Source organism: Heptranchias perlo, chromosome 10 (genome assembly GCF_035084215.1).
Source record: "Heptranchias perlo isolate sHepPer1 chromosome 10, sHepPer1.hap1, whole genome shotgun sequence".
Classification (NCBI taxonomy): Eukaryota; Metazoa; Chordata; class Chondrichthyes; order Hexanchiformes; family Hexanchidae; genus Heptranchias; species Heptranchias perlo.
In genome coordinates, this window is record NC_090334.1 from 1,005,587 (window position 1) to 1,033,198 (window position 27,612).

Consider the following 27,612-nt stretch of genomic DNA (forward strand, 5'->3'; position numbering starts at 1 on the left):
CCTGGCCCCAGAAATAGCTTGGGACTCCCGCCGGCAGGAACCGGAGTTAAACTCTACACTCAAACCTCCATCGTCGCCCTTCTGTGTTCTCCTCAGCTGTACTGACGCATATGCAGTGCACATGACTGATCAGCTGGCTCACAAGCAGCCGAACAGATGAATGGCATAGGCATCTGACTTCTCACCACTTGACAGACTACAAAATGATTAGCAGGTTTGCCTACTTCCAGAAGGTTCTAACTAAAATTTCCAACTATCCTCCAGTTGCGTCACTAATTCTCCAAGTACCAACACAGTTTAAAGTTATGTCCATAAACATCAGGCATTAAGTCATAAGCAGTAATATCGCGTTTTATAATTTCATAGTCCACACTGTCCATTCGATTAAAGTGTGAAAATGCTGAGTACTTTACCGTGAAAGTGATGATACAAGCTGTTGGGGGTTAAATTGGGCCGCATAGCGCCCATTGTGTAGGCGCTACGCGGACTGCTAAGCCCAAAATGGTGTCCATGATGCGCGCGCGCGCGCTTCCGGCGTGACGTGCGCAGGATTCCATCTTGGTAACGGTAGCTGTGCTTGTGCACCTAACGAACGCCGGCAGTACGTAAAGTAGGGAGGTTATGACGTAGATTCGTATGCAATGCTGATTTGAAGCAGCCGGCACCATTTTCGAACTCCCCGCTCCAGCCAACGCACTGTCCTAACCTCCCACAACTGAACAGGAGTTAAAGGGCATGAAGGACCCCCCCCCCACCAGCGATATTTAAAGGGATCATGCAGGAGTTACAGGTTAGTTGCTGGATTAGTTATTCTGGCTGCTGGTACAATTGTAGGTGTTTGAGGAAGTTGCCTAAACTCAGAGAAACTTGCAATATTATATAGTGTGGTCTGGGTGATCCTGCAGTAGTTAGTGGCATTTAAAATAGTGTGCTGAACAATGTTGCTTCCAGACATGGGTGGCCTGCTAGGGCTTCCTCTGGGAATTGAACATGACTGGGAGTATGCAGAGAGGACAAGCTGTGAGAAGAGGGAGGAGGAAAAGATGGAAGAGGAGGTGCAGCAGGAAGTGGAGGAAGAAGCAGGGAGGCAACAAGGTAGACAAGCCCTGTCTGCTAGGGGTCTGCATGATCACATTATGAATGAGAGATACCAGTAACCTCAAAGACACCTCCCCATTCACCAACGGTCCCACGCTCCTTACCTTTCCGCTCCCATATGACCATCAAATCGTCTTCCTTATGATTACACATAATTTTCTCCCTCAACTCAAAACAGAAATGAAAGCCAACACCAAATGCAAATACAAATGCAAATCCAAATCTATCATTTAACATATGCAATAAAGCAAAAAAAATGAGACTATTCCACCTTGTGCATTCCCTCAGAGCCTATCGTTTGTGTGCCTTTACCTTTCCTAGTACTCCTATGAGGTGCATCCCCAGTGGCTGGAGCATGAGTGTTGGGAGGCTGCTGACCTTTTTTTTTATTCGTTCATGGGATGTGGGCATTGCTGGCAAGACCAGCATTTATTGCCCATACTAATTGCCATTGAGAAGGTGGTGGTGAGCTGCCGCCTTGAACTGCTGCAGTCTGTGAGGTGAAGGTTCTCCCACAGTACTGTCAGGTCAGGAGTTCCACGATTTTGACCCAGCGACGATGAAGGAACGGCGATATATTTCCAAGTCGGGATGGTGTGTGACTTGGAGGGGAACGTGCAGGTGGTGTTGTTCCCATGTGCCTGCTGCCCTTGTCCTTCTAGGTGGGAGAGGTCGCAGGTTTGGGAGATGCTGTCAAAGAAGCCTTGGCGAGTTGCTGCAGTGCATCCTGTGGATGGTACACACTGCAGCCATGGTGAAGGGGGTGAATGTTTAGGGTGGTAGATGGAGTGCCAATCAAGCGGGCTGCTTTGTTCTGGATGGTGTTGAGCTTCTTGAGTATTGTTGGAGCTGCAGTCATCCAGGCAAGTGGACAGTATTCCATCACACTCCTGACTTGTGCCTTGTAGATGGTGGAAAGGCTTTGGAGAGTCAGGAGGTGAGTCACTTGCCACAGAATACCCAGACTCTGACCTGCTCTGGTAGCCACAATATTTGTGTGGCTGGTCCAGTTAAGTTTCTGGTCAATGGTGACCCCCAGGATGTTGTTGGTGGGGGAATGTGGCGATGGTAATGCCGTTGAATGTCAAGGGGAGGTGGTTAGACTCTCTCTTGTTGGAGATAGTCATTGCCTGGCACTTGTCTGGCGTTAATGTTACTTGCCACTTATCAGCCCAAGCCTGGATGTTGTCCAGGTCTTGCTGCATGCGGGCACGGACTACTTCATTATCTGAGGGGTTGACCTTCAATGGAGGCTCTGGGCCGAGAGGACCCAGCTTCGGACTGCACCATCTCGGCCTGGGCTGCAGCAGTCTGGCCTGGCTGGCTGACAGGCAACAGGAAGAGCACTGGCCAAGTGGCAGGGGTGGGGGCAGGAATGCTGTCACCCTGAGAACGGACAGCAAGCTTGTCTTCCATGGCGCCACTGCCACTCTCCCGGGGCGGGGCCTCAGCACTCCTGGTGATCTGCTTGAGAACAGATTGCTGGAATGCTATGACGCCCTGGAAGCCCCATTCCACAGTAGTACCTAGAACCACGATAACAGCAGTCTGAGCCCGTAATGTAGAAGTCTGAGCTCCGAATTAAGCATGCTGACCTTGGATGGCAGATGTTTGTACTGTAATAGAAGTTGAGACATCGGTCATCAGACGCTGTATCATGGTGGGTCCCACAGGTGCGCTGATGGAGGTGACCAACCGTTCCATGTGGGAAAGAATGGGCTCCAAGCTCTGCGCAAAAACCCTGTGCCAAATTGGAGCTGGACTCCTCCATGCCCCTTGACAGTTTGTGCAGGCTTTCCGGCAGGCTTTCCAGTGAACCAAGCATTTGGTGATGTACGCTCATCAGCCACCTTCTGTAGCCTGGCCCAGTGAAGTCATCATCTGACTCCTCGGCAGCAGAGCCATTGTGAGACCTCGTCCTCCAGCGAGCTGGCACTTGTGGTTTCCGTCCTCCCGCCAAGCCTCCTGCGCACTTGTGCTCGGTGTCTCACCACATGGAGTTCCCTCCTCTAACCTAGCCTCTAAAGTATACAGTGTCAGTATCTGAGCTGGTGGATGCGAGTGTCAGATCAAGTGACGGTGTGTCTGCATCATCACTATAGAATCATAGAATCATAGAAGTTACAACATGGAAACAGGCCCTTCGGCCCAACATGTCCATGTCGCCCAGTTTATACCACTCAGCTAGTCCCAATTGCGTGCACTTGGCCCATATCCCTCTATACCCATCTTACCCATGTAACTGTCCAAATGGTTTTTAAAAGACAAAATTGTACCCGCCTCTACTACTGCCTCTGGCAGCTCGTTCCAGACACTCACCACCCTTTGAGTGAAAAAATTGCCCCTCTGGACCCTTTTGTATCTCTCCCCTCTCACCTTAAATCTATGCCCCCTCGTTATAGACTCCCCTACCTTTGGGAAAAGATTTTGACTATCTACCTTATCTATGCCCCTCATTATTTTATAGACTTCGATAAGATCACCCCTTAACCTCCTGCTCTCCAGGGAAAAAAGTCCCAGTCTGTCTAACCTCTCCCTGTAAGTCAAACCATCAAGTCCCGGTAGCATCCTAGTAAATCTTTTCTGCACTCTTTCTAGTTTAATAATATCCTTTCTATAATAGGGTGACCAGAACTGTACACAGTACTCCAAGTGTGGCCTCACCAATGCCCTGTACAACTTCAACAAGACATCCCAACTCCTGCATTCAATGTTCTGACCAATGAAACCAAGCATGCTGAATGCCTTCTTCACCACCCTATCCACCTGTGACTCCACTTTCAAGGAGCTATGAATCTGTACTCCCAGATCTCTTTGTTCTATAACTCTCCCCAACGCCCTACCATTAACGGAGTAGGTCTATGATCTTCCTCTGCCTCCTTTGACTGGGCCGTTTCCAGGTCTTGGGTATCTGAATTGACAAAGGAACACGGGTTGAGTTGTGGTGAAGGGAGAGGAGAAAGTAAGATGCGTGCTAACACAATCTGCAGCACGGGAAGCGAGAAGGAGGATTAGGTATGCAGAGACCCTCATCATCGATACCGCCAGCACCGCCAGTGGCAACGGCCACAGCAACGGACCGTCCAGCACAGTGTCCTCCATGGGGGTGAGGACGTATAGGTGTGCCTGCCCTCCCCCAAGTCTTTCCTGCTGCCTAGTGTTATGCACCACCTTCTCCTGCAAGAAAGAGGGAAGTGTGTCAGTGAGTGTCCTGCAAGATGTTTGGGTGATGTGGCTGTCATGGTTGAATAGCTGCCTGTGATCTTTGACAATTGTAAACAATTTTACAACACCAAGTTATAGTCCAGCAATTTTATTTTAAATTCACAAGCTTTCGGAGGCTACCTCCTTCCTCAGGTGAACGATGTGAAAATGAAATCCTCGAAATGAAATCGCATTTATAATTCACAGAACAATGCTTGGTGATTACAGACAGTTTTTTCAACTGCCCGTTGCCAAGGCAATCAGTGTGCAGACAGACAGGTGTTACCTGCCAGGTCTCAGAATATACAAATCACCAAAAAAAACAACAAACAAAAAAAACAGAGATAGAGAGGTAGAAACATAGAAAAGACAGCAACTGACCCGTTATATTAAAAACAGATAACATTTGTTCGCTGGTGGGGTAACGTGTAGCGTGACATGAACCCAAGATCCCGGTTGAGGCCGTCCTCATGGGTGCGGAACTTGGCTATCAATTTCTGCTCGACGATTTTGCGTTGTCGTGTGTCTCGAAGGCCGCCTTGGAGTACGCTTACCCGAAGGTCGGTGGATGAATGTCCATGACTGCTGAAGTGTTCCCCGACTGGGAGGGAACCCTCCTGTTTGGCGATTGTTGCGCGGTGTCCGTTCATCCGTTGTCGCAGCGTCTGCATGGTCTCAACGATCGCACACTGCAATTTAACCCCCGTTCTGTCCAAACTTTGTCATTCTATTTACGGTGGCTCGCTAATTCAAATGCTTGCAAAAATCCAAGTTGCCTCCCTCTGTAAAATTTGGTGGCCGACAAGAATTAACAAAGCCACTGCATGCAAAGTTATAGGGCTCAATTTTAAAAGGGTAGCGGGATGGCAGCGGGGGGTGGGTCATTGGGCGGCAAACCTGAAAAATAAAAATTTACCTTTCCCAACGCGATCGCGAGGTAATTGATGCTCATTAATCTTGTTTCCGGATTTTGCGCCCGACAGCCAGCCTGATTGACAGGTTGGCTGTGGACAGGAGCTGTAATGCCAAGGGGCAGGGGGTGGGGGAGAGAGAGAGAGACGTCATTTGGAGCTGCAAGAGAGAATTGGGGGGGGGGTGCGGATTGGACATCGGGGGCGGGGAGACATCGGAGAGAGAGACATCGGAGCAGGGGGGTGCAGGTGACATCATTTCAAAGGTAGATTTATTTATTTTTTACGTTGTGAACTGTTATTTTACTTCATTTATTTTTGCCTGATCTGGCCCTTCATGCCTGGTTTCACCAGGCGGGAATCGGAAGCCGTTGGAAAGCCACCCAGCTAAGTTGAAAATCACTTTAACTATCTAATATATAAGAAATAAAGTACCTTAAGTTCCTCAATGAGGTACATTTGTTTCTTTAAATATCGTCCTGCCGGCACTTCCAGGTTTGGGAACAGCGCGCGCACCCAGATGTGTCTTTGTGAGACTTGGAAGTCGGCGTGTTGGAGCCGGGTTCGTTTCCCCCTCCTCATTTCCCAATTTTCATAGCCCCACCCCCCCCCAACACTTCCAAATTAAAATTGAGCCCTTAGGCTAGATACCAGATTCACTGCAAGTTAATGCCCCATCTTCCTTTCCTCTGTGTTAAATTTGTATAGAGCCATTACGTGCTACTGTTCCTCCACCTCAAATCTGTGCTGCTTACCCTTCTCACCAACCTTCAGTTTCAGACAGTCTATCTCCTCCTCACGTTGTTCTTTTGCAGCCTTCAATTTCAGCACCTAATTGGTATAATATATTCCTTGTCTTTTGCCACTGCAGCTAAATGATCTAATCCTATCTCTTAGCCTAAATCATTGAGCCATTGTTGTCACACAGCTGTTTCCTAGTTTCAGTTTTCTTGAAATTTAAAGCATTTGAACAGCCTTTTTAGCTGTACGCATGATATTCAGTCACACCAAATTGCCATCATGTTTATGCTCTTTACGCCAGCTATTTCCTTGGGTTTATGCCACCGATTACTTCCTAACCTATGAGCCAGTGTACTTTACCTGTTCAATATTAAGGTAAATCATAGAATGGTTACAGCACAGAAGGAGGCCATTCGGCACATCGAGCCCATGCTGGCTCTTTGTAAGAGCAATCCAGTCAGTCCCATTCCCCGCTCTTTCCCCACAGCCCTGAAAACTTTTTCCCTTCAAGTATTTATCCAATTCCTTTTTGAAAGCCACGATTGAATCTGCTTCCACCACACTTTCAGGCAGTGCATTCCAGATCATAACTGATCACTGTGTAAAAAAGTTTTTCCTCATGTCACCTTTGGTTCTTTTGCCAATCACCTTAAATCTATAGCCTCTGATTCTTGACCCTTCCACCAATGGGAACAGTTTCTCTCTATCTACTCTTTATGATTTTGAATACCTCTATCAAATCTCCTCTCAACCTTCTCTGCTCTAAGGAGAACAACCCCAGCTTCTCCAGTCTAGCCACGTAACTGAAGTCCCTCATCACTGGAATCATTCTAGTAAATCTTTTCTGCACCCTCTCTAAGGCATTCACATCCTTCCTAAAGTGCGGTGCCCAGAATTGGACACAATACTCCAGTTGTGGCCGAACCATTGTTTTATAAAGGTTCAAGATAACTGCCTTGCTTTTGTACTCTATGCCTCTATTTATAAAGCCCAGGATCCCGTATGCTTTTTTAAGCATTTTCTCAACCTGTCCTGCCACCTTCAAAGATTTGTGCACACGTACCCTCAGGTCTCTCTGTAGCAAGGCCCAGTAGTCTAATAGAGTATTCCAGCTTACATTTTTTTAATATATATTCATTCTCAGCATGTGAGCATCGTTGGCAAAGCCGGCATTTATTGCTCATCCTTAGTACAACCTAAGGCTTGCTAGGCTATTTCGGAGGTCAGTCAAGAGTCAACCATGTTGGTGTGGGACTGGAATCACAAATTGGCCAGAATGGGTAAGGATGGCAGATTTCCTTCTCCGAAGGACATTAATGAACTGGTTGGGTTTTTACAACAATCTTTACAGCTTCATGGTCACTTTTACTAATACTAGCTTTTTATTTCCAGATTTTTTTTTGACTGAATTCAGATGGCATTTGAATTCTCATTCTCCGGATTAGAAATCCAGGCCTCTGGATTATTAGGCCAGCAACATAACTACTACATTACCATACCCGGATTGAAAAGTACCGTGTGCTGCTATGTGGTTTCTCTGACTCGATAGGTGGAAGGACATATGCTATATTTCTTACTTCTTTAGATTCATCTGTTTGAATGGCAATTTGGAACGGGCTATTCTCAGCCTATTCCTTCACTGGTGGATTTCAGATTTATCCACCAATGTGAAATGTAGCTTTGACACCAAAGACATACAGCATTTTTAACAAGAATGTTCACTCTCACAAAACTAATCTCACCTTTGGAATTACAAGTTTTCTTTAGTGGTTGAGATTTTAGTTCATTTATGTATTGCCAAGAATCAATAGATCAACCAAGACTAATCAATAGGAACACAGATGATACCCAAGATTATACTGAGTTAGTTGATTTGCCATAATTTTTCATCCATTTCAAAAAATTATTCGGTATGTTACATAACATATCTTCGTTATGACCAGCAGGCTGATAACACAACTTCTATTGGTGACAGACTTGCTATAAACCAGAGTACTTTTCAGTTTACAAATATGTTTGAGATAAAACTACAGTGAATACACATTAACGTACAAGCCTGGTTTTCTGGTCTGGTAGACTTACTGTCTGAGATAGGTATCTGTGTTTCATGAAGATATGGTCCATAGTTGAAATCTGGTTTACTAGATATTCTGCACTGGTCCACCAAAGCATTCGAACATTTTGTGAAATACTGTTCTCATGTTCATTTTAGCTACATCAGTTACTGGTTCTGGAGAGAGAAATTTCAAGGGTGATACCATCTATGGGTAAAGACTTCCACCACAGGGAGAATATTCGTTTTGGCATTATGTGTAGCACTACTGATACTATACTAACCCAAACCAGTATGCATAGAGAGATAAAGAATGAAAAGACAAAGGAGACAAAGAAAAATTGAAGGAACAACTTTGAAAAAGGAGGGAGAGCACATTGGTATTCCAAAGTGTTTCACCAGGGAATTTTAAGCAGTATGTTCACACCTATGGTTTCCTGTTTGAGAAGTTCCTGATTTTTGCTGTACCGTCAGCAAAAATAAATCATGCTCAGCTGTTTCCCCACAGGAAGCAAGGAGAAAAAAAAGACCAATAATATGCCCAGATCCAATGGACAGAATTTTTAAAAAATTGATAAAAATGTGCCAATCCCCACCTCTAGAATATTTTTATCCAGATTCCTACAGGATGTCCATTTCTCCAATTCAGTAGTTCTGGTTCTCATTAAAAATTGTAATGCACCTTTCTAATAGGTCCTCCATGACAATCATTAACAAATATTTTAGAAAATTTCAAGAAAGGTTTACACATGAAATCTTCAGATAAGCAGCAGCAAAAACACATCATGCATCTTTTCATGCATTATCTATAACTTACCTGCCACCCTTTTTCCCAGCGCTTGTTTTCTATACCAGACTTTACCATCTGAAAGTCAGGGCCACCCCAGTTGCGAACATTACGCCGACTGCCCACTTTCTTATCCCCCTCTGGTAAGGGACCTGAACGCCGACGGTCATCCAAGAAATTTCTAACTGGATTCTTGTCAACTTTTCCTTCCTAAAAAAAAGGCAGGTTACTCGCCAGAGGTAAAGTAGTTCCCATTATTCTCTACCAAGCTCTCCTTTACAGAGCATATGTTAAGCTCTTAAGCCAGCAACTTTACAAGAGCATGGAGAATGGGAATTGTATGTTTGTTGCTTCATTAAGAGCACATTAGGTAACAAATTCCATCTCGTGCAAACTTTCAGATTGTATACAGCACCAACATTCTTGATTTTTACGGCAAAGGTCACCTTTTACGAAAGTCCTGAAGAAAAAAGGGAGGAAATACAGATACATGGAGAATTTCAAAGAATAAGAACTACTACACCAGCTCCTTAGACAGTACTGCACTTCCTTTGGAAACAGGTTACACCAGCTGGGAACAATAGCAAGTTCAGGACACCCGTCTGCTAGTTGCCAGAACAGTGTTGAGTAAATGTAGGAATACAATTTTGCGCACTTGTCATGCAAATTTCCTTCAAGTTTAAAGTCAGTTTACACTGTGGTTACTGCCTTACTAAATGGCACTTTATGAGCAGTTATTGTACTCATCATCCTGGTAAGAGTATTAAAAACTCCATAGATTACACAAATTGGGGTTGTATTCTCTGGAGCTTCGAAGATTAAGGGGTGATCTGATCGAAGTTTATAAGATATTAAGGGGAACAGATAGGGTGGATAGAGAGAAACTATTTCCGCTGGTTGGGGATTCTAGGAGTAGGGGGCACAGTCTAAAAATTAGAGCCAGACCTTTCAGGAGTGAGATTAGAAAACATTTCTACACACAAAGGGTGGTAGAAGTTTGGAACTCTCTTCCACAAACGGCAATTGATACTAGCTCAATTGCTAAATTTAAATCTGAGATAGATAGCTTTTTGGCAATCAAAGGTATTAAGGGATATGGGCCAAAGACGGGTATCTGGAGTTAGATCACAGATCAGCCATGATCTTATCAAATGGCGGAGCAGGCACGAGGGGCTGAATGGCCTACTCCTGTTCCTATGTTCCCATGTAAATACATTGTCTCCTGTGGGAGCAACATCTGACTGGATTTCCTAATGCTCTTAACTGAATCTATATAGTAACAAAGCCCAATTTTAGTACCATGGAGGTTTCTATCATCAGAAAGAAAGATGGGATTATAATCTCTTGGACAAAAAGGAATTCGAAAAATAAATTGGACATAAACAGTGTTATGATAAAGGGATGTTCTATCCTTATGTAAATAAAAGGAGTCAGTCATCAGAGTATATAACTTACTGACATCTAACAAAAAACAAAGCCATGGCAGTTTCACAGGTCACTGGTTTCTGTCATAGGAAGATACTGGCTCAAAAAAGCTTGCGAATGCTTGGTTCAGATACCAATATAAACTGTGACATTAGAGAGTCATTATACCAACCTTCCACCAGAATACAGATGTATAACTATTATTGGGTAAAAGATAACAACTTACTTGAATCTGGTGTATATGATCATCTGCATTAACTCATACATATAAATGCTTTAATTTGTACCGCTGTGTGTAAAATAGCTTCTGCATTTACTTGCACAGGTCACTACACTTCAAATTAATTCAATATATGTGAAGCAATTTGAAATTTTTTGGAACATGTTTTAAGATGCTACATAATTGTACGTCTCTCTCTCTCTCTAGAGAGAGAGAACGCAAGGGGGGGGGGAGAGAGAGCGCGCAAGAGAGAGAAAAAGGAGACTGTGTGTGTTCCTTGTTATTAGGGTAGGTCTTGGCAGGGGAGGGGGGAGGGAGAAGATAGAAGCAGCAGAGGCAGCTGAATGGATAATCCTTATCTTGGTGACGAAGAGCTCCATGAGATCTTTACATTTATTGTTGGAGGCAAGGGTGGAGAGAATATGGAGAAGGGTTAAGCTGGCTGTTGGCAGCAGAGAAAAAGGCTAGTGGTCGGCCAAGTGGAAGAAGTGCTAGTAGGTGAGCACTTTGGTGACAGTGACCATAATTCGGTGAGATTTAAGGTGGTCATGGAAAAGGACAGGGAGGGGCCGGAAATAAAGGTTCTAAATTGGGGGAAGGCCGATTTTAATAGGATAAGGCAGGATCTGGCCAAAATGGACTGGGATCAGCTGCTTGTAGGAAAATCCGCATCGGAGCAATGGGAGTCTTTCAGAAGGGAGATTGAGACCATACAATGGCAACATGTTCCCGCAAAGGTCAAGGGTGGTTCCAAGAACTCCAGGGAACCTTGGATGTCAGGGGATATACGAGAATGGATTAGGAAAAAAAGGAGGGCTTTTGGCAGATACAAAAGGCTAAAGACGGAGGAAGCCCTAGAGGAGTACAAAAAGTGCAGGGGGATACTTAAAAAAGAAATTAGGAGATCAAGGAGGGGCCATGAAATAACTCTGGCGAGCAAAATAAAGGAAAATCCTAAGATGTTTTATAAGTATATTAAGGGTAAGAGGATGACTAGGGAAAAAATAGGGCCCATTAGGGACAAAAATGGCAATCTGTGTGTGGAGCCGGCAGATGTAGGAGGGGTTCTAAATGAATTTTTTGCATCTGTTTTCACTATGGAGAAGGACGATGTAGACATAGAAATACGGCAGGGGGACTGTGATATACTCGAACATATTAACATCGAGCGGGAGGAGGTATTGGCGGTTTTAGCAGGCCTAAAAATGGATAAATCCCCAGGCCCGGACGAAATGTATCCCAGGCTACTGTGTGAGGCAAAGGAGGAGATTGCGGGGGCTCTAACACATATATTCAGAACCTCTCTGGCCACAGGGGATGTGCCAGAGGACTGGAGAACCGCTAATGTAATACCATTATTCAAGAAGGGGAGTAGGGAAAAACCGGGGAACTACAGGCCAGTGAGCCTAACATCAGTGGTAGGAAAATTATTGGAAAAAATTCTGAAGGACACAATTAGTCTCCACTTGGAGAAGCAAGGATTAATCAGGGATAGTCAACATGGCTTTGTCAAGGGAAGATCATGTCTGACTAATTTGATTGAATTTTTTGAGGGGGTGACTAGGCGTGTGGATGAGGGTAACGCAGTGGATGTGGTATACATGGATTTCAGTAAGGCCTTCGATAAAGTCCCGCACAGGAGACTGGTCAAGAAGGTACGAGCCCATGGAATCCAGGGTGCCTTGGCACTTTGGATACAAAACTGGCTTAGTGGCAGAAGGCAGAGGGTGATGGTCGAAGGTTGTTTTTGTGACTGGAAGCCTGTGGCCAGTGGGGTACCACAGGGATCGGTGCTGGGTCCCTTGCTGTTTGTGGTCTACATTAACGACTTGGATATGAATGTAAAAGGTATGATCAGTAAGTTCGTTGATGATACAAAAATTGGTAGGGTGGTAAATAGCGAGGAGGATAGCCTCAGTCTGCAGGACGATATAGATGGGTTGGTCAGATGGGTGGAACAGTGGCAAATGGAATTTAACCCGGAAAAGTGCGAGGTGATGCACTTTGGAGGGACTGACAAGGCAAGGGAATACACAATGAATGGGAGGACCCTAGGCAAGACAGAGGGTCAGAGGGATCTTGGTGTGCAAGTTTACAGATCCCTGAAGGTGGCGGAACAGGTAGATAAGGTGGTAAAGAAGGCATATGGGATACTTGCCTTTATTAGCCGAGGCATAGAATATAAGAGCAAGGAGGTTATGATGGAGCTGTATAGAACACTGGTCAGGCCACAGCTGGAGTACTGTGTGCAGTTCTGGTCACCACACTACAGGAAGGATGTGATCGCTTTGGAGAGGGTGCAGAGGAGATTCACCAGGATGTTACCAGGGCTGGAGCGCTTCAGCTATGATGAGAGACTGGGAAGATTGGGTTTGTTTTCCTTGGAGCAGAGGAGGCTGAGGGGGGACATGATTGAGGTGTACAAAATTATGAGGGGCACAGATAGGATGGATACTAAGGAGCTTTTTCCCTTCGTTGAGGGTTCTATAACAAGGGGGCATAGATTCAAGGTAAAAGGCGGGAGGTTTAGAGGGGATTTGAGAAAGAACTTTTTCACCCAGAGGGTGGTTGGAGTCTGGAACTCACTGCCTGAGGGGGTTGTGGAGGCAGGAACCCTCACAACATTCAAGAAGCATTTGGATGAGCACTTGAAATGCCATAGCATACAAGGCTACGGACCAAATGCTGGAATATGGGATTAGATTAGACAGGGCTTGATGGCCGGCGCAGACACGATGGGCTGAAGGGCCTCTATCCGTGCTGTATAACTCTATGACTCTATATTTGCCCTACAGGATGCTCCTAAAGTAATCGTAATCACAACCAAGCTGGAATTCACTGTGGTGTTGCCCATACTCTGTCTCACTCATTATTTTCAGACTTTTTTTTAATGCATATAGTTCATGTGAGAAATTTAAAAAGGCAGGGGTCTTGAAATTCACACTCCAGCAACTTGTTTGGAGGAGTTAGATCAGGCTGGCAGAAGATATTACGTGGGATGCCCCAGGGATTGGTATTGGAATCACTACCATTTACTATTTACATCAATGCAGACAAATACAAGATACAGCACGTAGGAAGGAAAAATGGGTGGCACACTTACTCCATTAATGGTGTTGAAATAAGAATGATGTTGGGAGAGATCTAGGAGTCTTAGTATACTTGACACTCAACCAACACTAAGCAACAACCAACAGAGTCAATGAAATGTTGGTGCTTAGCCAGAACAGAAGACTACAAGTTTAAGGAAGTCATGATCAAACTATATAGAGAGCACTATAGACCAAACCTTGAACACTGTGCTGAGTTCTAATCACTGAGAAACAAGGAAGACATTCAACCATTGGAGGCAGTGCAAAGAAGAGGCACAGACTGATCCCTAGGGCATGATTTTTACTTGGAACCGGGAACCCTGAGTGACAGGCTGGCTGCCTGTCGGGAGTGGTGGTGGGGGGGCTTTGGAGAAGATCGGGGTGGGGGGGATCCTTGGGGAAGGTCCGGAGGTGGGGGGTCTTGGAGAAGCTCGGGGACGGGGGAACGTTGGGGAAGGTCGGGGGGGCCCTGGGGAAGGTCGGAGCGGGTGGGTGAGCCTTTGGGAAGGTCGGAAAGTGGGGGGCCTTGAAGAAGCTTGGGACGGGTGGCCCTTGGGGAAGGTCGAGAGCAGGAGGTGAGGTATCAGCAGTCAGATGAAGAGTCGGAGATGGAGGGGGGTCTACCATTGGGAAGTGGGGTGGTTGGCTGATCCCCAGGGTCCTGTTGGCCAGGTGATTTTACTGGGCCTGGATGAAACACTCCTGCTCCTCCGGGCCCAGAAGCAGTGCAATGAAAGCACTCACCTCATGGATCCGGCCCTTCCAGCCTGCTGTCACCTGACGAAAATCAGAAGCCATGGGAAACCCGTGTAGGTGAGCTTAATTTAGTTTCAGCTTTAGAATCCACAAAAAATTAAGGAGCTCAACTATTTCAATGAAGTACGTTGCCCCTTTAACAATCCGCCCACCAGCCTCAACTGGGGACGAGACTTCCGGTTTGGAGCCAGGTTACGATCCCACTTCAAGAAACTGTTACTTTTACCTCCCACCTGCCCCCAACCCACCCATTCTTTGGGGTTAAAATTACCCTCTAGTGTCAGAGGCCTGAGCTATGAGGGAAGATTGAAGACAACTGAGTTTTTCAGCCTTGAAAGGAGAAATCTAGGGGTGATTTTATAGAAGTAGATAGGATAACGTTATAGGAAAAAATTGCAGAAAAGCAAGTATTCCTCAATAAGGGAACACTTAATGTTCCTGCAATAGACGTTGCGTCAACACTATTTTCTACAAGATGTCTTCTGGGGACAGCATAGAGCTCCCGCAAATAATAGTCAATGTTGGAATTTTAAGGCAAGAGATGCAGGAGCATGCCCCAGGTGCAGATGCCTTTTGTTGAAATATAACTCAAAATTTAACTCCCGTTGATTTATTTTGGCCAGCTTCCGATAATACCACTAAATAATTTATTCAATTCTCTGTCAGATCTGGAAACTTTTCCTTCAATGGGTAAGAATCATAGAATGGTTACAACACAGAAGGAGGCCACTCAGCCCGTCAAGCCCGTGCTGTCTCTCTGCAAGAGCAATCCAGTTAGTCCGACTCCCCCGCCCTTTCTCCGTAGCCCTGAAATTTTTTTCCCTTCAAGTACTTATCCAATTCCCTTTTGAAAGCCATGATTGAATCTGTCTCCAGCACCCTTTCAGGCAATGCATTCCAGATCATAACCACTCGCTACATAAAAAGGTTTTTCCTCATGTCGCCTTTGGTACTTTTGCCAATCACCTTAAATCTATGTCCTCTGGTTCTTTACAATTCTGCCAATGGGAACAGTTTCTCTCTATCTACTCCGTCTGGACCTCTCATGATTTTGAATACCTCTATCAAATCTCCTCTCAACCTTCTCTGCTCTAAGGAGAACAACCCCAGCTTCTCCAGTCTAGCCACGTAACCGAAGTCCCGAATCCCTGGAACCATTCTAGTAAATCTTTTCTGCACCCTCTCTTAGGCCTTCACATCCTTCCGAAAGTGCGGTGCCCAGAATTGGACACAATACTCTAGTTGTGGCCGAACCAGTGTTTTATAAAGGATCTTCATAATTTCCTTGCTTTTGTACTCTATGCCTCTATTTATAAAGACCAGGATCCCGTATGCTTTTTTAACCATTTTCTCAACCTGCCCTACCACCTTCAATGACCTGTGCACGTATACCCCCAGATCTCTGTTCCTGCACCCCCTTTAGAATTCTACTCCTACCAAAATGTATCACTTCGCACTTCTCTGCGTTAAATTTCATCTTCCAAGTGTCCGCCCATTCCATCAGCCTATCTATGTCCTCTCGAAGTCTATTACTATCCTCCTCACTGTTCACTACACTTCCAAGTTTTGTGAAATCGGCAAATTTGGAAATTGTGCCCTGTACACCCAAGTCCAAGTCATTAATATATATCAAAATAAGCAGTGGTCCTAGTACCGACCCCTGAGGACTGTACACTGTACACCCCCCTCCAGTCTAAAAAACGTTCACTCTACTTACTCTCTATTTCCTGTCACTTAGCCAATTTGGTATCCATGCTGCCATTGCCCCTTTTATTCCATGGGCTTCAACTTTGCTGACAAGCCTATTATATGGCACTTTATCAAATGCCTTTTGGAAGTCCATATACACCACATCAACTGCATTGCCCTCATCAACCCTCTCTGTTGCCTCATCAAAAAAACTCAATCAAATTAGTTAAACACAATTTAGTTTTCAAGTGACTATTAATTTGGTTCCGGATTATTGTTTCTAAAAGCTTCTCCACCACCGAGGTTAAACTGACTGGCCTGTAGTTGCTGGGTTTATCCTTACACCCTTTTTTGAACAAGGGTGTAACATTTGCAATTCTCTAGTCCTCTGGCACCACCCCCATATCTAAGGATGATTGGAAGATTATGGCCAGTATCTCCGCAATTTCCACCCATACTTCCCTCAGCAACCTAGGATGCATCCCATCCAGACCTGGTGTCTTTAAGTACAGCCAGCCTTTCTAGTACCTCCTCTTTGTCAATTTTTAGCCCATCCATTATCTCAACTACCTCCTCTTTTACTATGACTTTGGCAGCATCTTATTCCTTGGTAAAGACAAATGCAAAGTACTCATTTAGTACCTCAGCAATATCCTCTGCCTCCATGCATAGATCTCTTTTTTGGTCCCTAATCGGTCCCACCCCTCCTCTTACTAACAGATTTCTATTTATATGTCTATAGATGACTTTAGGATTCCCTTTTATGTTGGCTGCCAGTCTATTCTCATACTCTCTCTTTGCCCCTCTTACCTCCTTTTTCACTTCACCTCTGAACTTTCTATATTCAGCCTGTTTCTCACTTGTATTATCAATTTGACATCTGTCAAATGCCCCCTTTCTCTGCTTCATCTTACTCTCTATCTCTTTTGTTATCCAGGGAGCTCTGGCTTTGGTTGTCCTACCTTTCCCTCTCGTGGGAATGTGCCTAGACTGTAACCGACCCACCTCCTCTTTAAAGGCCGCCCATTGTTCGATTACAGTTTTGCCTGCCAATCTTTGATTCCAATTTACCCGGGCCAGATCCGTTCTCAACCCATTGAAATTGGCCCTCCTCCAATTAAGTATTTTTACTCTGGTGTGCTCCTTGTCCTTTTCCACAGCTAATCTAAACCTTATATTCTACATATATATATATATATATATATATATATATACTATGATCACTGTTCCCCAAATGTTTCCCCACTGGCACTTGCTCCACTTGGCCCATCTCATTCACCAGAACTAGATCCAGCAATGCCTCCTTCCTCATTGGGCCGGAAACATACTGATCAAGAAAGTTCTCCTGAACACACTTCACAAATTCTTCCCCTCTCTGCCCTTTACACTATTACTATCCCAGTCTATTCTCAGGTTCTCAGGTGACTGTGCAGAATATTGAATGAGGCCATCCAATTTTCCTAGATTCCCTAAAGAGCCCTACAGAAAAATCTGAAACAGCTGATGTACCCATGTACCAATCTTGAAAAGGCATCAGTATTGACCAAGGCTAACAGCAAAGAGGTGCTTGACCAATGCAGCACTACCTACTAATGAAGGTCTTGATATCAATGCAAAAACTTTAAAAAGTACTTTCCAAATATAGAACCAGGTAATGATTGTGAAGTCAAAAACATTTTATAAACTTTTTAGATTAAAGTTTTGCAAAGAGGACTGGATACGATATTCAAATATTATACAAGCGCAAAATGACCAAATTAAAACAGCAAGAAATCTTTTGCAAGTGTGCTAACAGAAACTGCTGCCAATAATGGGAGAAAAAGAACCAAGGTATCTCCTTCCACAAGGTGCTGTATACAAATATTGGGAAAGGACTACACAATCAACATGACTTGTGTTATGCTGTACTTTTAAAGTAACAGATTTTCCTCTAAGTATTTATTTGTATCAGGAGGCTGAATGTGGAACTGTTTCATGGCCTTGGTGGTGCTCATAACCTGTATGGCCATCTTCCAACTATATATTTTTTTATTCGTTCATGGGATGTGGGTGTCGCTGGCGAGGCCAGCATTTATTGCCCATCCCTAATTGCCCTTGAGAAGGTGGTGGTGAGCCGCCTTCTTGAACCACTGCAAGCCGTGTGGTGAAGGTTCTCCCACAGTGCTGTTAGGAAGGGGGTTCCAGGATTTTGACCCAGCGACGATGAAGGAACGGCGATATATTTCCAAATTGGGATGGTGTGTGACTTGGAGGGGAATGTACAGGTGGTGTTGTTCCCATGTGCCTGCTGCTCTTGTCTTTCTAGGTGGTAGAGGTCGCGGGTTTGGGAGGTGCTGTCAAAGAAGCCTTGGCGAGTTGCTGCAGTGCATCCTGTCGATGGTACACACTGCAGCCACGGTGCGCCGGTGGTGAAGGGAGTGAATGTTTAGGGTGGTGGATGGGGTGCCAATCAAGCGGGCTGCTTTGTCCTGGATGGTGTCGAGCTTCTTGAGTGTTGTTGGAGCTGCACTCATCCAAGCAAGTGGACAGTATTCCATCACACTCCTGACTTGTGGCTTGTAGATCGTGGAAAGGCTTTGGGGAGTCAGGAGGTGAGTCACTCACCGCAGAATACCCAGCCTCTGACCTGCTCTTGTAGCCACAGTATTTATGTGGCCAGTCCAGTTAAGTTTCTGGTCAATGGTGACCCCCAGGATGTTGATGGTGAGGGATTTTGGCGATGGTAATGCCGTTGAATGTCAAGGGGAGGTGGTTAGACTCTCTCTTGTTGAAGATAGTCATTGCCTGGCACTTGTCTGGCGCGGATGTTACTTGCCACTTATCAGCCCAAGCCTGGATGTTGTCCAGGTCTTGCTGCATGCGGGCTCGGACTGCTTCATTATCTGAGGGGTTGCGAATGGAACTGAACACTGTGCAATCATCAGCGAACATCCCCATTTCTGACCTTATGATGGAGGGAAGGTCATTGATGAAGCAGCTGAAGATGGTAGGGCGTAGGACACTGCCCTGAGGAACTCCTGCAGCAATGCCCTGGGGCTGAGATGATTGGCCTCCAACAACCACTACCATCTTCCTTTGTGCTAGGTATGACTCCAGCCACTGAAGAGTTTTCCCCCCGATTCCCATTGACTATATGAAAAACTGGCCTCTTATTCAAACAATACTGTGCAGGTGAGTTTACATCTTCAATACTGCTGTCATCACTCACATTAGGGAGAGGGAGAAACTATATGTGAAATCCAATTTTAACTCAGGCCGCAAATCATGTGTGTGAGGGGCTTGGCATGACCATTTTAACTGCTGAGCCTCATTTTAATATGATTGACGGGCTACCCTCCCAATTGTGTGGCAAAATCGGGCAGCCCCCCCACAAGCGCACACAATTTCCAGCATGACTGCTGAGGTCTAGTTAAAGCGTGGATGCATCCCCTGCATGCATTTTTGCTTGTACAACTTGAACATTTTTTGGCAAAAAGATGAGTCGACGGATAAAGTGGGGTTATGCAGGGGTGTCATTAGCCACAAGGTATCTCTTGTTCCCCAGCAGCCATCCTGCCACAGTCCTCTCATGGTCGAATATTGGGGGGATGGTCGACTGTATCACGATAAATGCATCGTGGGAGCTCCTGGGTACCTTACAGAAACCTGCAAGATGGTGTTCCTGTGATCAGTCACTAGCTGGACATTAAAGGAGAGATAGCCTTTTCTATTGACATACTCTGCTGACTGGTGCTCTGGTGCCGATAGCAACATGTGTGCAATCAATTATACCCTGTACATGAGGGAAGCCAGCCACTGCTGCAAATCCCCAAGCTCGCTCCTATTAATTGCTGAGATTAATGGGGAAGGAGATATACTGCTTCGCCCTGGTGAACAGGGAGTCAGTGATCTGCTTAATGCAGCTGTGTACTGCAGACTGGGAGATACAGCTGATGTCCCCGTAGCAGACTGAAAGGAGCCAATGGTGAAGAAATTAAGATCTGTGGTGACTTTGAGAGCCACTGAAAAAGCATGCGACCCTCCCACCCCGCAGTCAGTAGGTCCTGCTGCAGGAGGCTGCAGAGGTGACAGACGTCCTGCCTGGAGAAACGCAGCCTCCTCCTGCATTGCTCCTCCAAGAGGTCTGGACATCCTATGTGTTGGGTAAGGCCTCCTACAAGCAGCCCCTCTCACCTGCTGTCTTCTGAGAAGCCCACCTAATACTGGTTGCAGTGGTTGCTGCTGCTCCTCCTCCTCCAAGTGTCCATCCAGAATAAAGTACCAAAAATTGTCCCCATAATATGCATCCTTACTTAGGATGATAAGGCCAAAAAAGAGTGAAAGAAACAATCTGGAAGCTGGAATTTGGCAAGCCAGACAGCAAAACGATCATCTGGTCCACTGAGCTGCAGCTGAGAGCCCCTTTCTTTTTAATAGAGCTTTAGTAGTTCTCACATATCAATCCCACCAGGTTTTACTGGCAGGTCTGGGACTGGGATTCCACGATTTTCAGATAAAATGGCAATGGGGTCCAGATGACATCATCGGAGCACAACCATTATATTTTAATGAGGCCCCACCTGCCTGTTGCGGGGGCCTGTCCTGAATTCAAAATAACCACAGTTAAAATGGCGGAGGGCGCTAACACGTCAGGAATGGAGCGAGAAGCGCTCGACCGCCATTTTAGACCCCCACCACATGCCGCCTTCCCGTCAGGTGGGGGGCAGGGTTAAAATCAGGCATTAAAGGATAAACAACGAAGAGACAGAATTCATTTTACAAGGCTGAAAAATTACTTTTAGCATTAAGCAGGTCCTTCAGTAAAGAGTATATTGGTCCTCATCAGGACCAGTTACTTGAACCTCTAACTAATAACACTGCTTTGAGTAAGGCATAAGAGAAGTTTGTTAGAACTTAAATCAACCAAAAAGGTGGGTTTCATTCATTCTGAATACTCTAAACTGTATTTTGGCAAGCAAGAAATTGAAATCCTTCTTTTTCTTCAGTGATCCAACTTCAGCTTGCTATTTTAAATAAGGTTTAGTCTGACTCGTGAACCAGGAATTGATATCTATGTACTTCCTACTGAAGTCATTTTTCAGCTTTTTAAAATGAATCCTAATGATTCTGTCCATATGGACTCATGTATTCCACCTGCTCAACAGAGCTAATCTTTTAACAGTATCGGGACTTGATGGTTTGACTTACAGGGAGAGGTTAGACAGACTGGGACTTTATTCCCTGGAGAGTAGGAGGTTAAGGGGTGATCTTATAGAAGTCTATAAAATAATGAGGGGCATAGATAAGGTCGATAGTCAAAATTTTTTCCCAAAGGTAGGGGAGTCTATAACGAGGGGGCACAGATTTAAGGTGAGAGGGGAGAGATACAAAAGGATCCAGAGGGGCAATTTTTTCACTCAAAGGGTGGTGAGTGTCTGGAACGAGCTGCCAGAGGCAGTAGTAGAGGCGGGTACAATTTTGTCTTTTAAAAAGCATTTGGACAGTTACATGGGGAAGATGGGTATCGAGGGATATGGGCCAAGTGCAGGCAATTGGGACTAGCTTAGTGGTATAAACTGGGCGACATGGACATGTTGGGCCGAAGGGCCTGTTTCCATGTTGTAACTTCTATGATTCTATGATTCTAGTATTGGACTCAAGTGACTCATTAACAAGCTATTAATTAGAGAATCAAACTGCTATGTTTTTTTGTTCACATCTACAAATGTACCAATGCCCTAGTGACTGAGATATTCAACAACAATCCCACAGCAGCTGTTTAACTTTGTTAGCATCTGGATGTTGAAAGATGAAAATACAGCCTTTCTAACTACAATGAATACTTGATTTTGGACCTATACAATTACTTGATTACGAATAGTTGATTTTGGATCAATACAATTACTTGATTACGCAGTAGGACTTCTTCCACTTTTGCATTTTCAATGTTAAAAATTTATAAAGAGTAACATTAGTGAAATTCTGGCGTGTGAAACTAGCCATGTGTAATGTGCGATTTTCCCCTGTGTAAGAGCAGGTATATTATTGACAGTGTATTTGAAAAAGGAGCTGCTACCAAACAAGTGTGAAATCTTTGTCCCATTTATGCTGGCAAAAAACTGTGAATAATTTTTGTATATCCTTCTGAACACTTGGGAGCCCCATCCATTATTTTTTTTAAAATAATTTTTAAAAACAGAGTATTAAAATAACTGTACTCGCCCCCTCCTTGTGTGGGGGTCAGTATGCACTAGGTATCCCCCAATAGCAGTTCCCTGCCACTAGAGTTAAAAAGGCAAGGAATTTTAAGCCTGGCAATAATCCAACTTTATTCCTGGCAGCAGGCTGAAAATGGCATTGTTGCAGTTGGCGACACTATTCCCAGTTGTTTGTAGTGGGAAAAATACATATGTTCATAGTCCATACTTTAGTGAAGATACAAAACACTTTCTTTTGGTTTTATTGTAAAGCTGCTGGGGTTTTTTCATAGTGTAGGAATGCAAGGGGCCAAACAGAAATCAGCAAGCAGATGAGTGAGTCTGGTTACTCTCATTTCCTAATATAATGGCTAGTTACAAAGCACTACAACCTATTGGTTTGGGACAGCCAATGGTGTCTGACATAGACGCCAAAAAGATTTTTTTCTGGGGGGAGGGGGATATAAATCAGGAATCCTATTCCTTCAGCCGTGTCACATGTGGTAACACCCTCAACTCTGAGTCAGAAGGTCTTGTGTTCAAGTCCCACTCCAGAGACTTGAGCATATAATTCAGTGAGGTACTGAGGGCGTTTTGCACTGTCAGAGGTGCTGTTTTTCAGATGAGACATTAAACCCCCCCTCTCAGGTGGATGTAAAAGATCCCATAGCACTATTTCGAAGAAGAGCAGGTGAGTTCTCCCTGGCGTCCTGGCCAATATTTATCCCTCAACCAACATCACTAAAAACAGATTATCTGGTCATTATCACATTACTGTTTGTGGGATCTTGCTGTGCGTAAATTGGCTGCCACGTTTCCTACATTACAACAGTGACTACACTTCAAAAGTGTTTCATTGGCTGTAAAGCGCTTTGGGACATCCTGAGGTGATGAAAGGCGCTATAAAAATGTAAGTCTTTCTTTCTTTAGTTCTCTATTTAAGCAGCAATCTACTCAAGTCACAATCCACCATTTAAGCATATAATTTAGGTTGACATTCCACTGTAGTGATGGGGAAGTGATGTAGTGTCAGATGACATCCTTAAGAGATGTTAAACTGAGACACTGGGGGAAAAATTCGTAAAGGGTTGTTTTCGGGCGGGGGTAGTGTGATGCGCTAGTACCCCCCGCCCGATGGACCCTACGCAGGCAGCACGTGAACTTCATGCTATCTGCTAATTATCATGATATCTCCGTGCAGCCAGCACTACCCATACTGCTGACAGGGTGCACGGAGAATGAAGAAGTTGGAAATGAGCCGTGCACAGCGCACGTCATCAACAGCCCGCACCTCTTAAAGGTGCAAGTGCACATTTCAAATGGTAGATATGCAGCTTACTTGGAGGAGGGAAAGATGGCCACGAGGATAGCAGGACCGGCATAAGAGAGGGCTCCACGCTTCTCTGATGATGTTCGGAGGTCCTGATGGAAGGGGTGGACGAAAGGAGGGCCAACATGTACCCACAGGGTGGTCGGAGACCCTCCAGACTGCAGCTCTGCAGGCATTGGCAGGCTGTGGCGCAGGAAGCAAACGCCAGGAGCATTGCACCACACACTTGAGTGCAGTGCCGAAAGAAATTCAATGATTTGACACGATTGGTCAAGGTGAGTGAATGCAACTGCACCACTGCTCCTCGCATCACACTCCCCATCACCCACCCACCAACAAACACTGCCCATCCATATGCAATGCTGCATTCGGCATGCTGCATCTCACCCGCACATAGTACCACACTTGCAGGCCACACAACCACCACTCAAACTCACACAAACTGGCAGCTATTCGACCACGACAGGCACATCACCCATACATCATGCAGGAGACTCACTGACACACTGTTCTCTGTCTTGCAGGAGATGATGGCACCTAACAGCCGGCAGCAGGAAGGACCTGAGGGTGGACGGGCACATTTACACATCCTCACCCCCCTAGAGGAGACAGTGCTTAGGATCATTGGGAGGGCTGTTGCTTCAGTCACAACATGCAGCGCTGGAGGTCACGATGAAGGGGGTCTCTGCATATCTAATGCTCCTTCTCCTTTTCTACATCTCCCTCCTCCCATAATCTTTTCTGACTCACGTGCTGCAGATGCTGTCAGCACGCACGTCTTACTTGCTCCTCTCCCCACTCCACAACTCAACCTGTTTCCCTTTGTCATTGCAAATATCCAAGAACACATGTTGGCACCGTCCGAGGAAGAGGAGGAGGATAATGAAGCCACAATCACTCGATCTGACACTTGCTTTCACCAGCTCAGAGACTGACACTGCGTGTCCTTTAGAGGCCAGGTTAGAGGAGGGATCTGCACGTGGTGAGACACCGAGCACAAGTATGCAGGAGCCGGGGCAGGGGGAATAGATACCACAGGTGCCAACTCGCCGGAGGGCGAGGTCGCTCACAATTGCAGCACAAACATCTGCCATCCAAGGTCTGACTGCTGCATTTGGAGCTCAGACTGCTGCTATCGTGGCTCTGGGGACCACTGTGGAACAAGGCTTGCAGGGCGTCACAGCACTCCAGCAATCTGTTCTCCAGCTGATCACCAGGATTGCTGAAGCGCTGCCCCGGGAGAGTGGCAGTGGCGCCGTGGCAGTTGGACCGCTGTCCTCTCTCAGGACGACAGCCTTCCTGCTCCCACCCCTGACAGTGCCCCTGTTGTTGCCTATTGACCAGCCAGGCCAGACTGCTGCAACCCATGCTGCGATGGTGCAGTCTGAATCCGGGCCCTCCTGGCCCAGAGCTGCTCGAGGTCGTCCTCCAAGGCCATCTGCACGCTCCTCCATGGAAGGCCAGCAGCCTCCCACCACCCATACTCCAGCCACTGGGGAAGCACCTCCTAGGAGCACTAGGATAGGTAAAGACACACAAACAAAAGGCACTAAGGGAATGCACAAGGGTGAATAGTTCTGTTATATTTGCATAATTTCATTTATTCATTGATAAATGAGACTTTGATTTTGCATTTGGTGGCGGTTTTTATTTATGCAATGAGCTGAGAGGGACACCAATGTGCAATCAGATGGAGGGCGATTTGATTGTCTTGTGGGAGGGGAAAAGTGGGGAGTGTGGAGCGTTGGTGAGTTGGGGGATGTAGTTCCAATTATTGATAGCGGGCACGGATCAGGTGAGCACGCAGAGCCCTTGCAGACAAGGCGTGTGGTTCCTGCTGCAACCTTGCGTCTTCCTCCACTTCCTCTTCCGGCTCCACCCCCTCCTCCTCCTCCTCTTCCTCCTCCTGCTCCTCAGCCTCCTCCTCCTCCACCTCTGGCTCAGGGTCTTCTCCAATCATTGGTGGCAAAGGCTGGTCCCTCATGATGGCGAGGTTGTGCAGCATGCAGCAGACCACCACAAATCTGCCCACCCACTCAGGGGAGTGTCACAGGGCTCCTCCAGACCAGTCCAGGCAGCAGAAGCGTTGTTTGATGGTGCGCTCCAAGATGTTGCGTGTGGCAGCATGGCTCTCATTATTGGCCTGCTGTGCACGTGCGCCTGGGTTCCTGATCGGTGTCATGAGCCACGGGGTGAGGGGATAGCCCTTGTCGCCCAGTAGCCAGCCTTTGACTTGCCGAGTTGGATGAAAGATAGCTGGCACGTTGGACTGCCGCATGACGAGGGTGTCGTGACTACTCCCAGGGTAGCAGGCATCGACCTCCATAATTTGATGCATGTGGTCGCACACCAGCTGCATGTTGAGGGAGTGGAAGCCCTTTCGGTTGACGAAGACGGCTGAGTTGATGTGCGGGGCATGCAGAGCAATATGTGTGCAGTCAATAGCATCCTGCACCATGGGGAAGCCAGCAATACGAGCGAACCCCCATGCTCGCTCGTTCTGCTTGTGGAGAGGAAGGTGATGAACCTGTTCTTCATGTGGTACATTGTGTCTGTGACCTCCTTTATGCAGCAGTGCACTGCATACTGCGCAATGTTGCACATGTCGCCAGCAGAGGCCTGAAATGCTCCTGAGCCACAGAAATTCAGCACCATGGTGATCTTCACAGCCACAGGCAATGCTGTCCTTGCCCTGCTATGAGGCTGCATTTGTGGCCGCACCAGTTGACAGATCTCGGTGACGGCTTCCTTGGTGAACCTCAGGTGTCGGATGCAATCCTCCTCGGTCATGTCGAGGTAAGAGAATTGGTCCCGGAAGGCCCTCATTCGGTCGGCCTCCTGCTCAGTGCCCTGCGTCTCCTCGCAGCTTGTCCTGCTATGCGTGGCCTCGCTACATGCTCCCAGTCATGCTCAATGTCCAGCGGGAGCACCAGCAGACCGCCCATGGTTGGCAGGAATGTTGTTCAACCACGGTTGTAACTTTCCGACCCGTAAGGCAGTACCTGCCAAAGCACTCTCAAGTGTAGCCTAGGAACTCTCAGTAAGGATAGGGAGCTTCAAAAAACACTTCCTACTCCACCAACAGCCAGAATCAATAATCCAGCAACTAACCTGCAACACCTGCGTGGCCCCTTTAAATAGCGCTGGTGGGGGGGGGGTCCTTCAGGCACTGTAAGACACGTTTAGATGGTTGGGGTTAAGACTGTGTGTTGAGTTGAGCGTTAAGGTCCAAAATGGTGTCTATCACTTTAAATCACCGTTGCACACTGATTGCACGCATTTTCTCCCTACTTTACATGTTTCCAGCGTTCGGTATTTGCGCATGCGCTAACTCCTATACCAAAATGGCATCCAGCGCACGTTATGCTGGAAACGTGCGTGCGCATCCAAGGTGCCATCTTGGATGTCAGAGAGGCCATGTAGTGTCGAAACAACGGCCGCTACACGGCCCAATTTAGCGCCCACTACCTGCCCGTTCCAATCATTTAAGTGGATGTTAATGATCTCATAGCACAAAGAGCTAGGAACATTACAGCCAACACTTTTCCTTGAACCAACATCACCAATAAATAGATTATCAGGTCACTTTTCTCATTGCTGCTTGTGAGATTTTGCTGTGCAAAATACATCTGGGTTTCCTACACAACAGTCAAAGTGCTCTTCAAAGTATGTCACTGTAGGTGAAACCCCTGGAAATGTTTGAGATAGATGATGAAGGCATTATATAAATGCAAGTCTGCAGAGTCTTTCCTTTACTGCAATTTAACTGAAGTCTTCATCATTAGGTGCAGTACCAATTAGGACCTTTATATACAAGCCCCAAAAGGTTCCCTTAAGATGCTACAACAATTAAACAGCTTTGGAAAGGTGATATTCCTTTTGCTATAGAAGGGGAATATTAGCACATATGGTTATGAAGAATGCATTTAAATTTTATTACAAGTAGCAGAGAGGAAATGTTCCCCCATACTCTGGGGATGGGAACTTTTGGACTAGGGGTAGGATCAACAGAGCGCAAACACTACGTGGGCAACACATAAAAAATTGATGGCCTCCCTCCCCTCCACTACCCCCAACCTCCAGTTAAAAACCAAGCCCCTATACACAAAATCTAACAACCCTATACTAAA

At 46.0% G+C, this 27,612-nt stretch overlaps 1 protein-coding gene across 6 annotated transcripts in view; it reads right to left on the reverse strand.

The window, feature by feature from the left end:
• The window catches only part of LOC137326213 (coiled-coil domain-containing protein 9-like), a 299,122-nt gene that overhangs the window by 103,543 nt on the left and 167,967 nt on the right, over positions 1-27,612 (reverse strand). For 5 of the 6 annotated variants that reach the window (XM_067991093.1, XM_067991092.1, XM_067991094.1 and 2 more), the window contains one exon: positions 8,825-9,004. The exons of the other annotated variant lie outside the window; for it this stretch is intronic. In XM_067991093.1, coding sequence (XP_067847194.1) covers positions 8,825-9,004 — 180 coding nt within the window. The remainder of the gene's footprint in view (positions 1-8,824; positions 9,005-27,612) is intronic. 6 annotated transcript variants of the gene reach the window in all.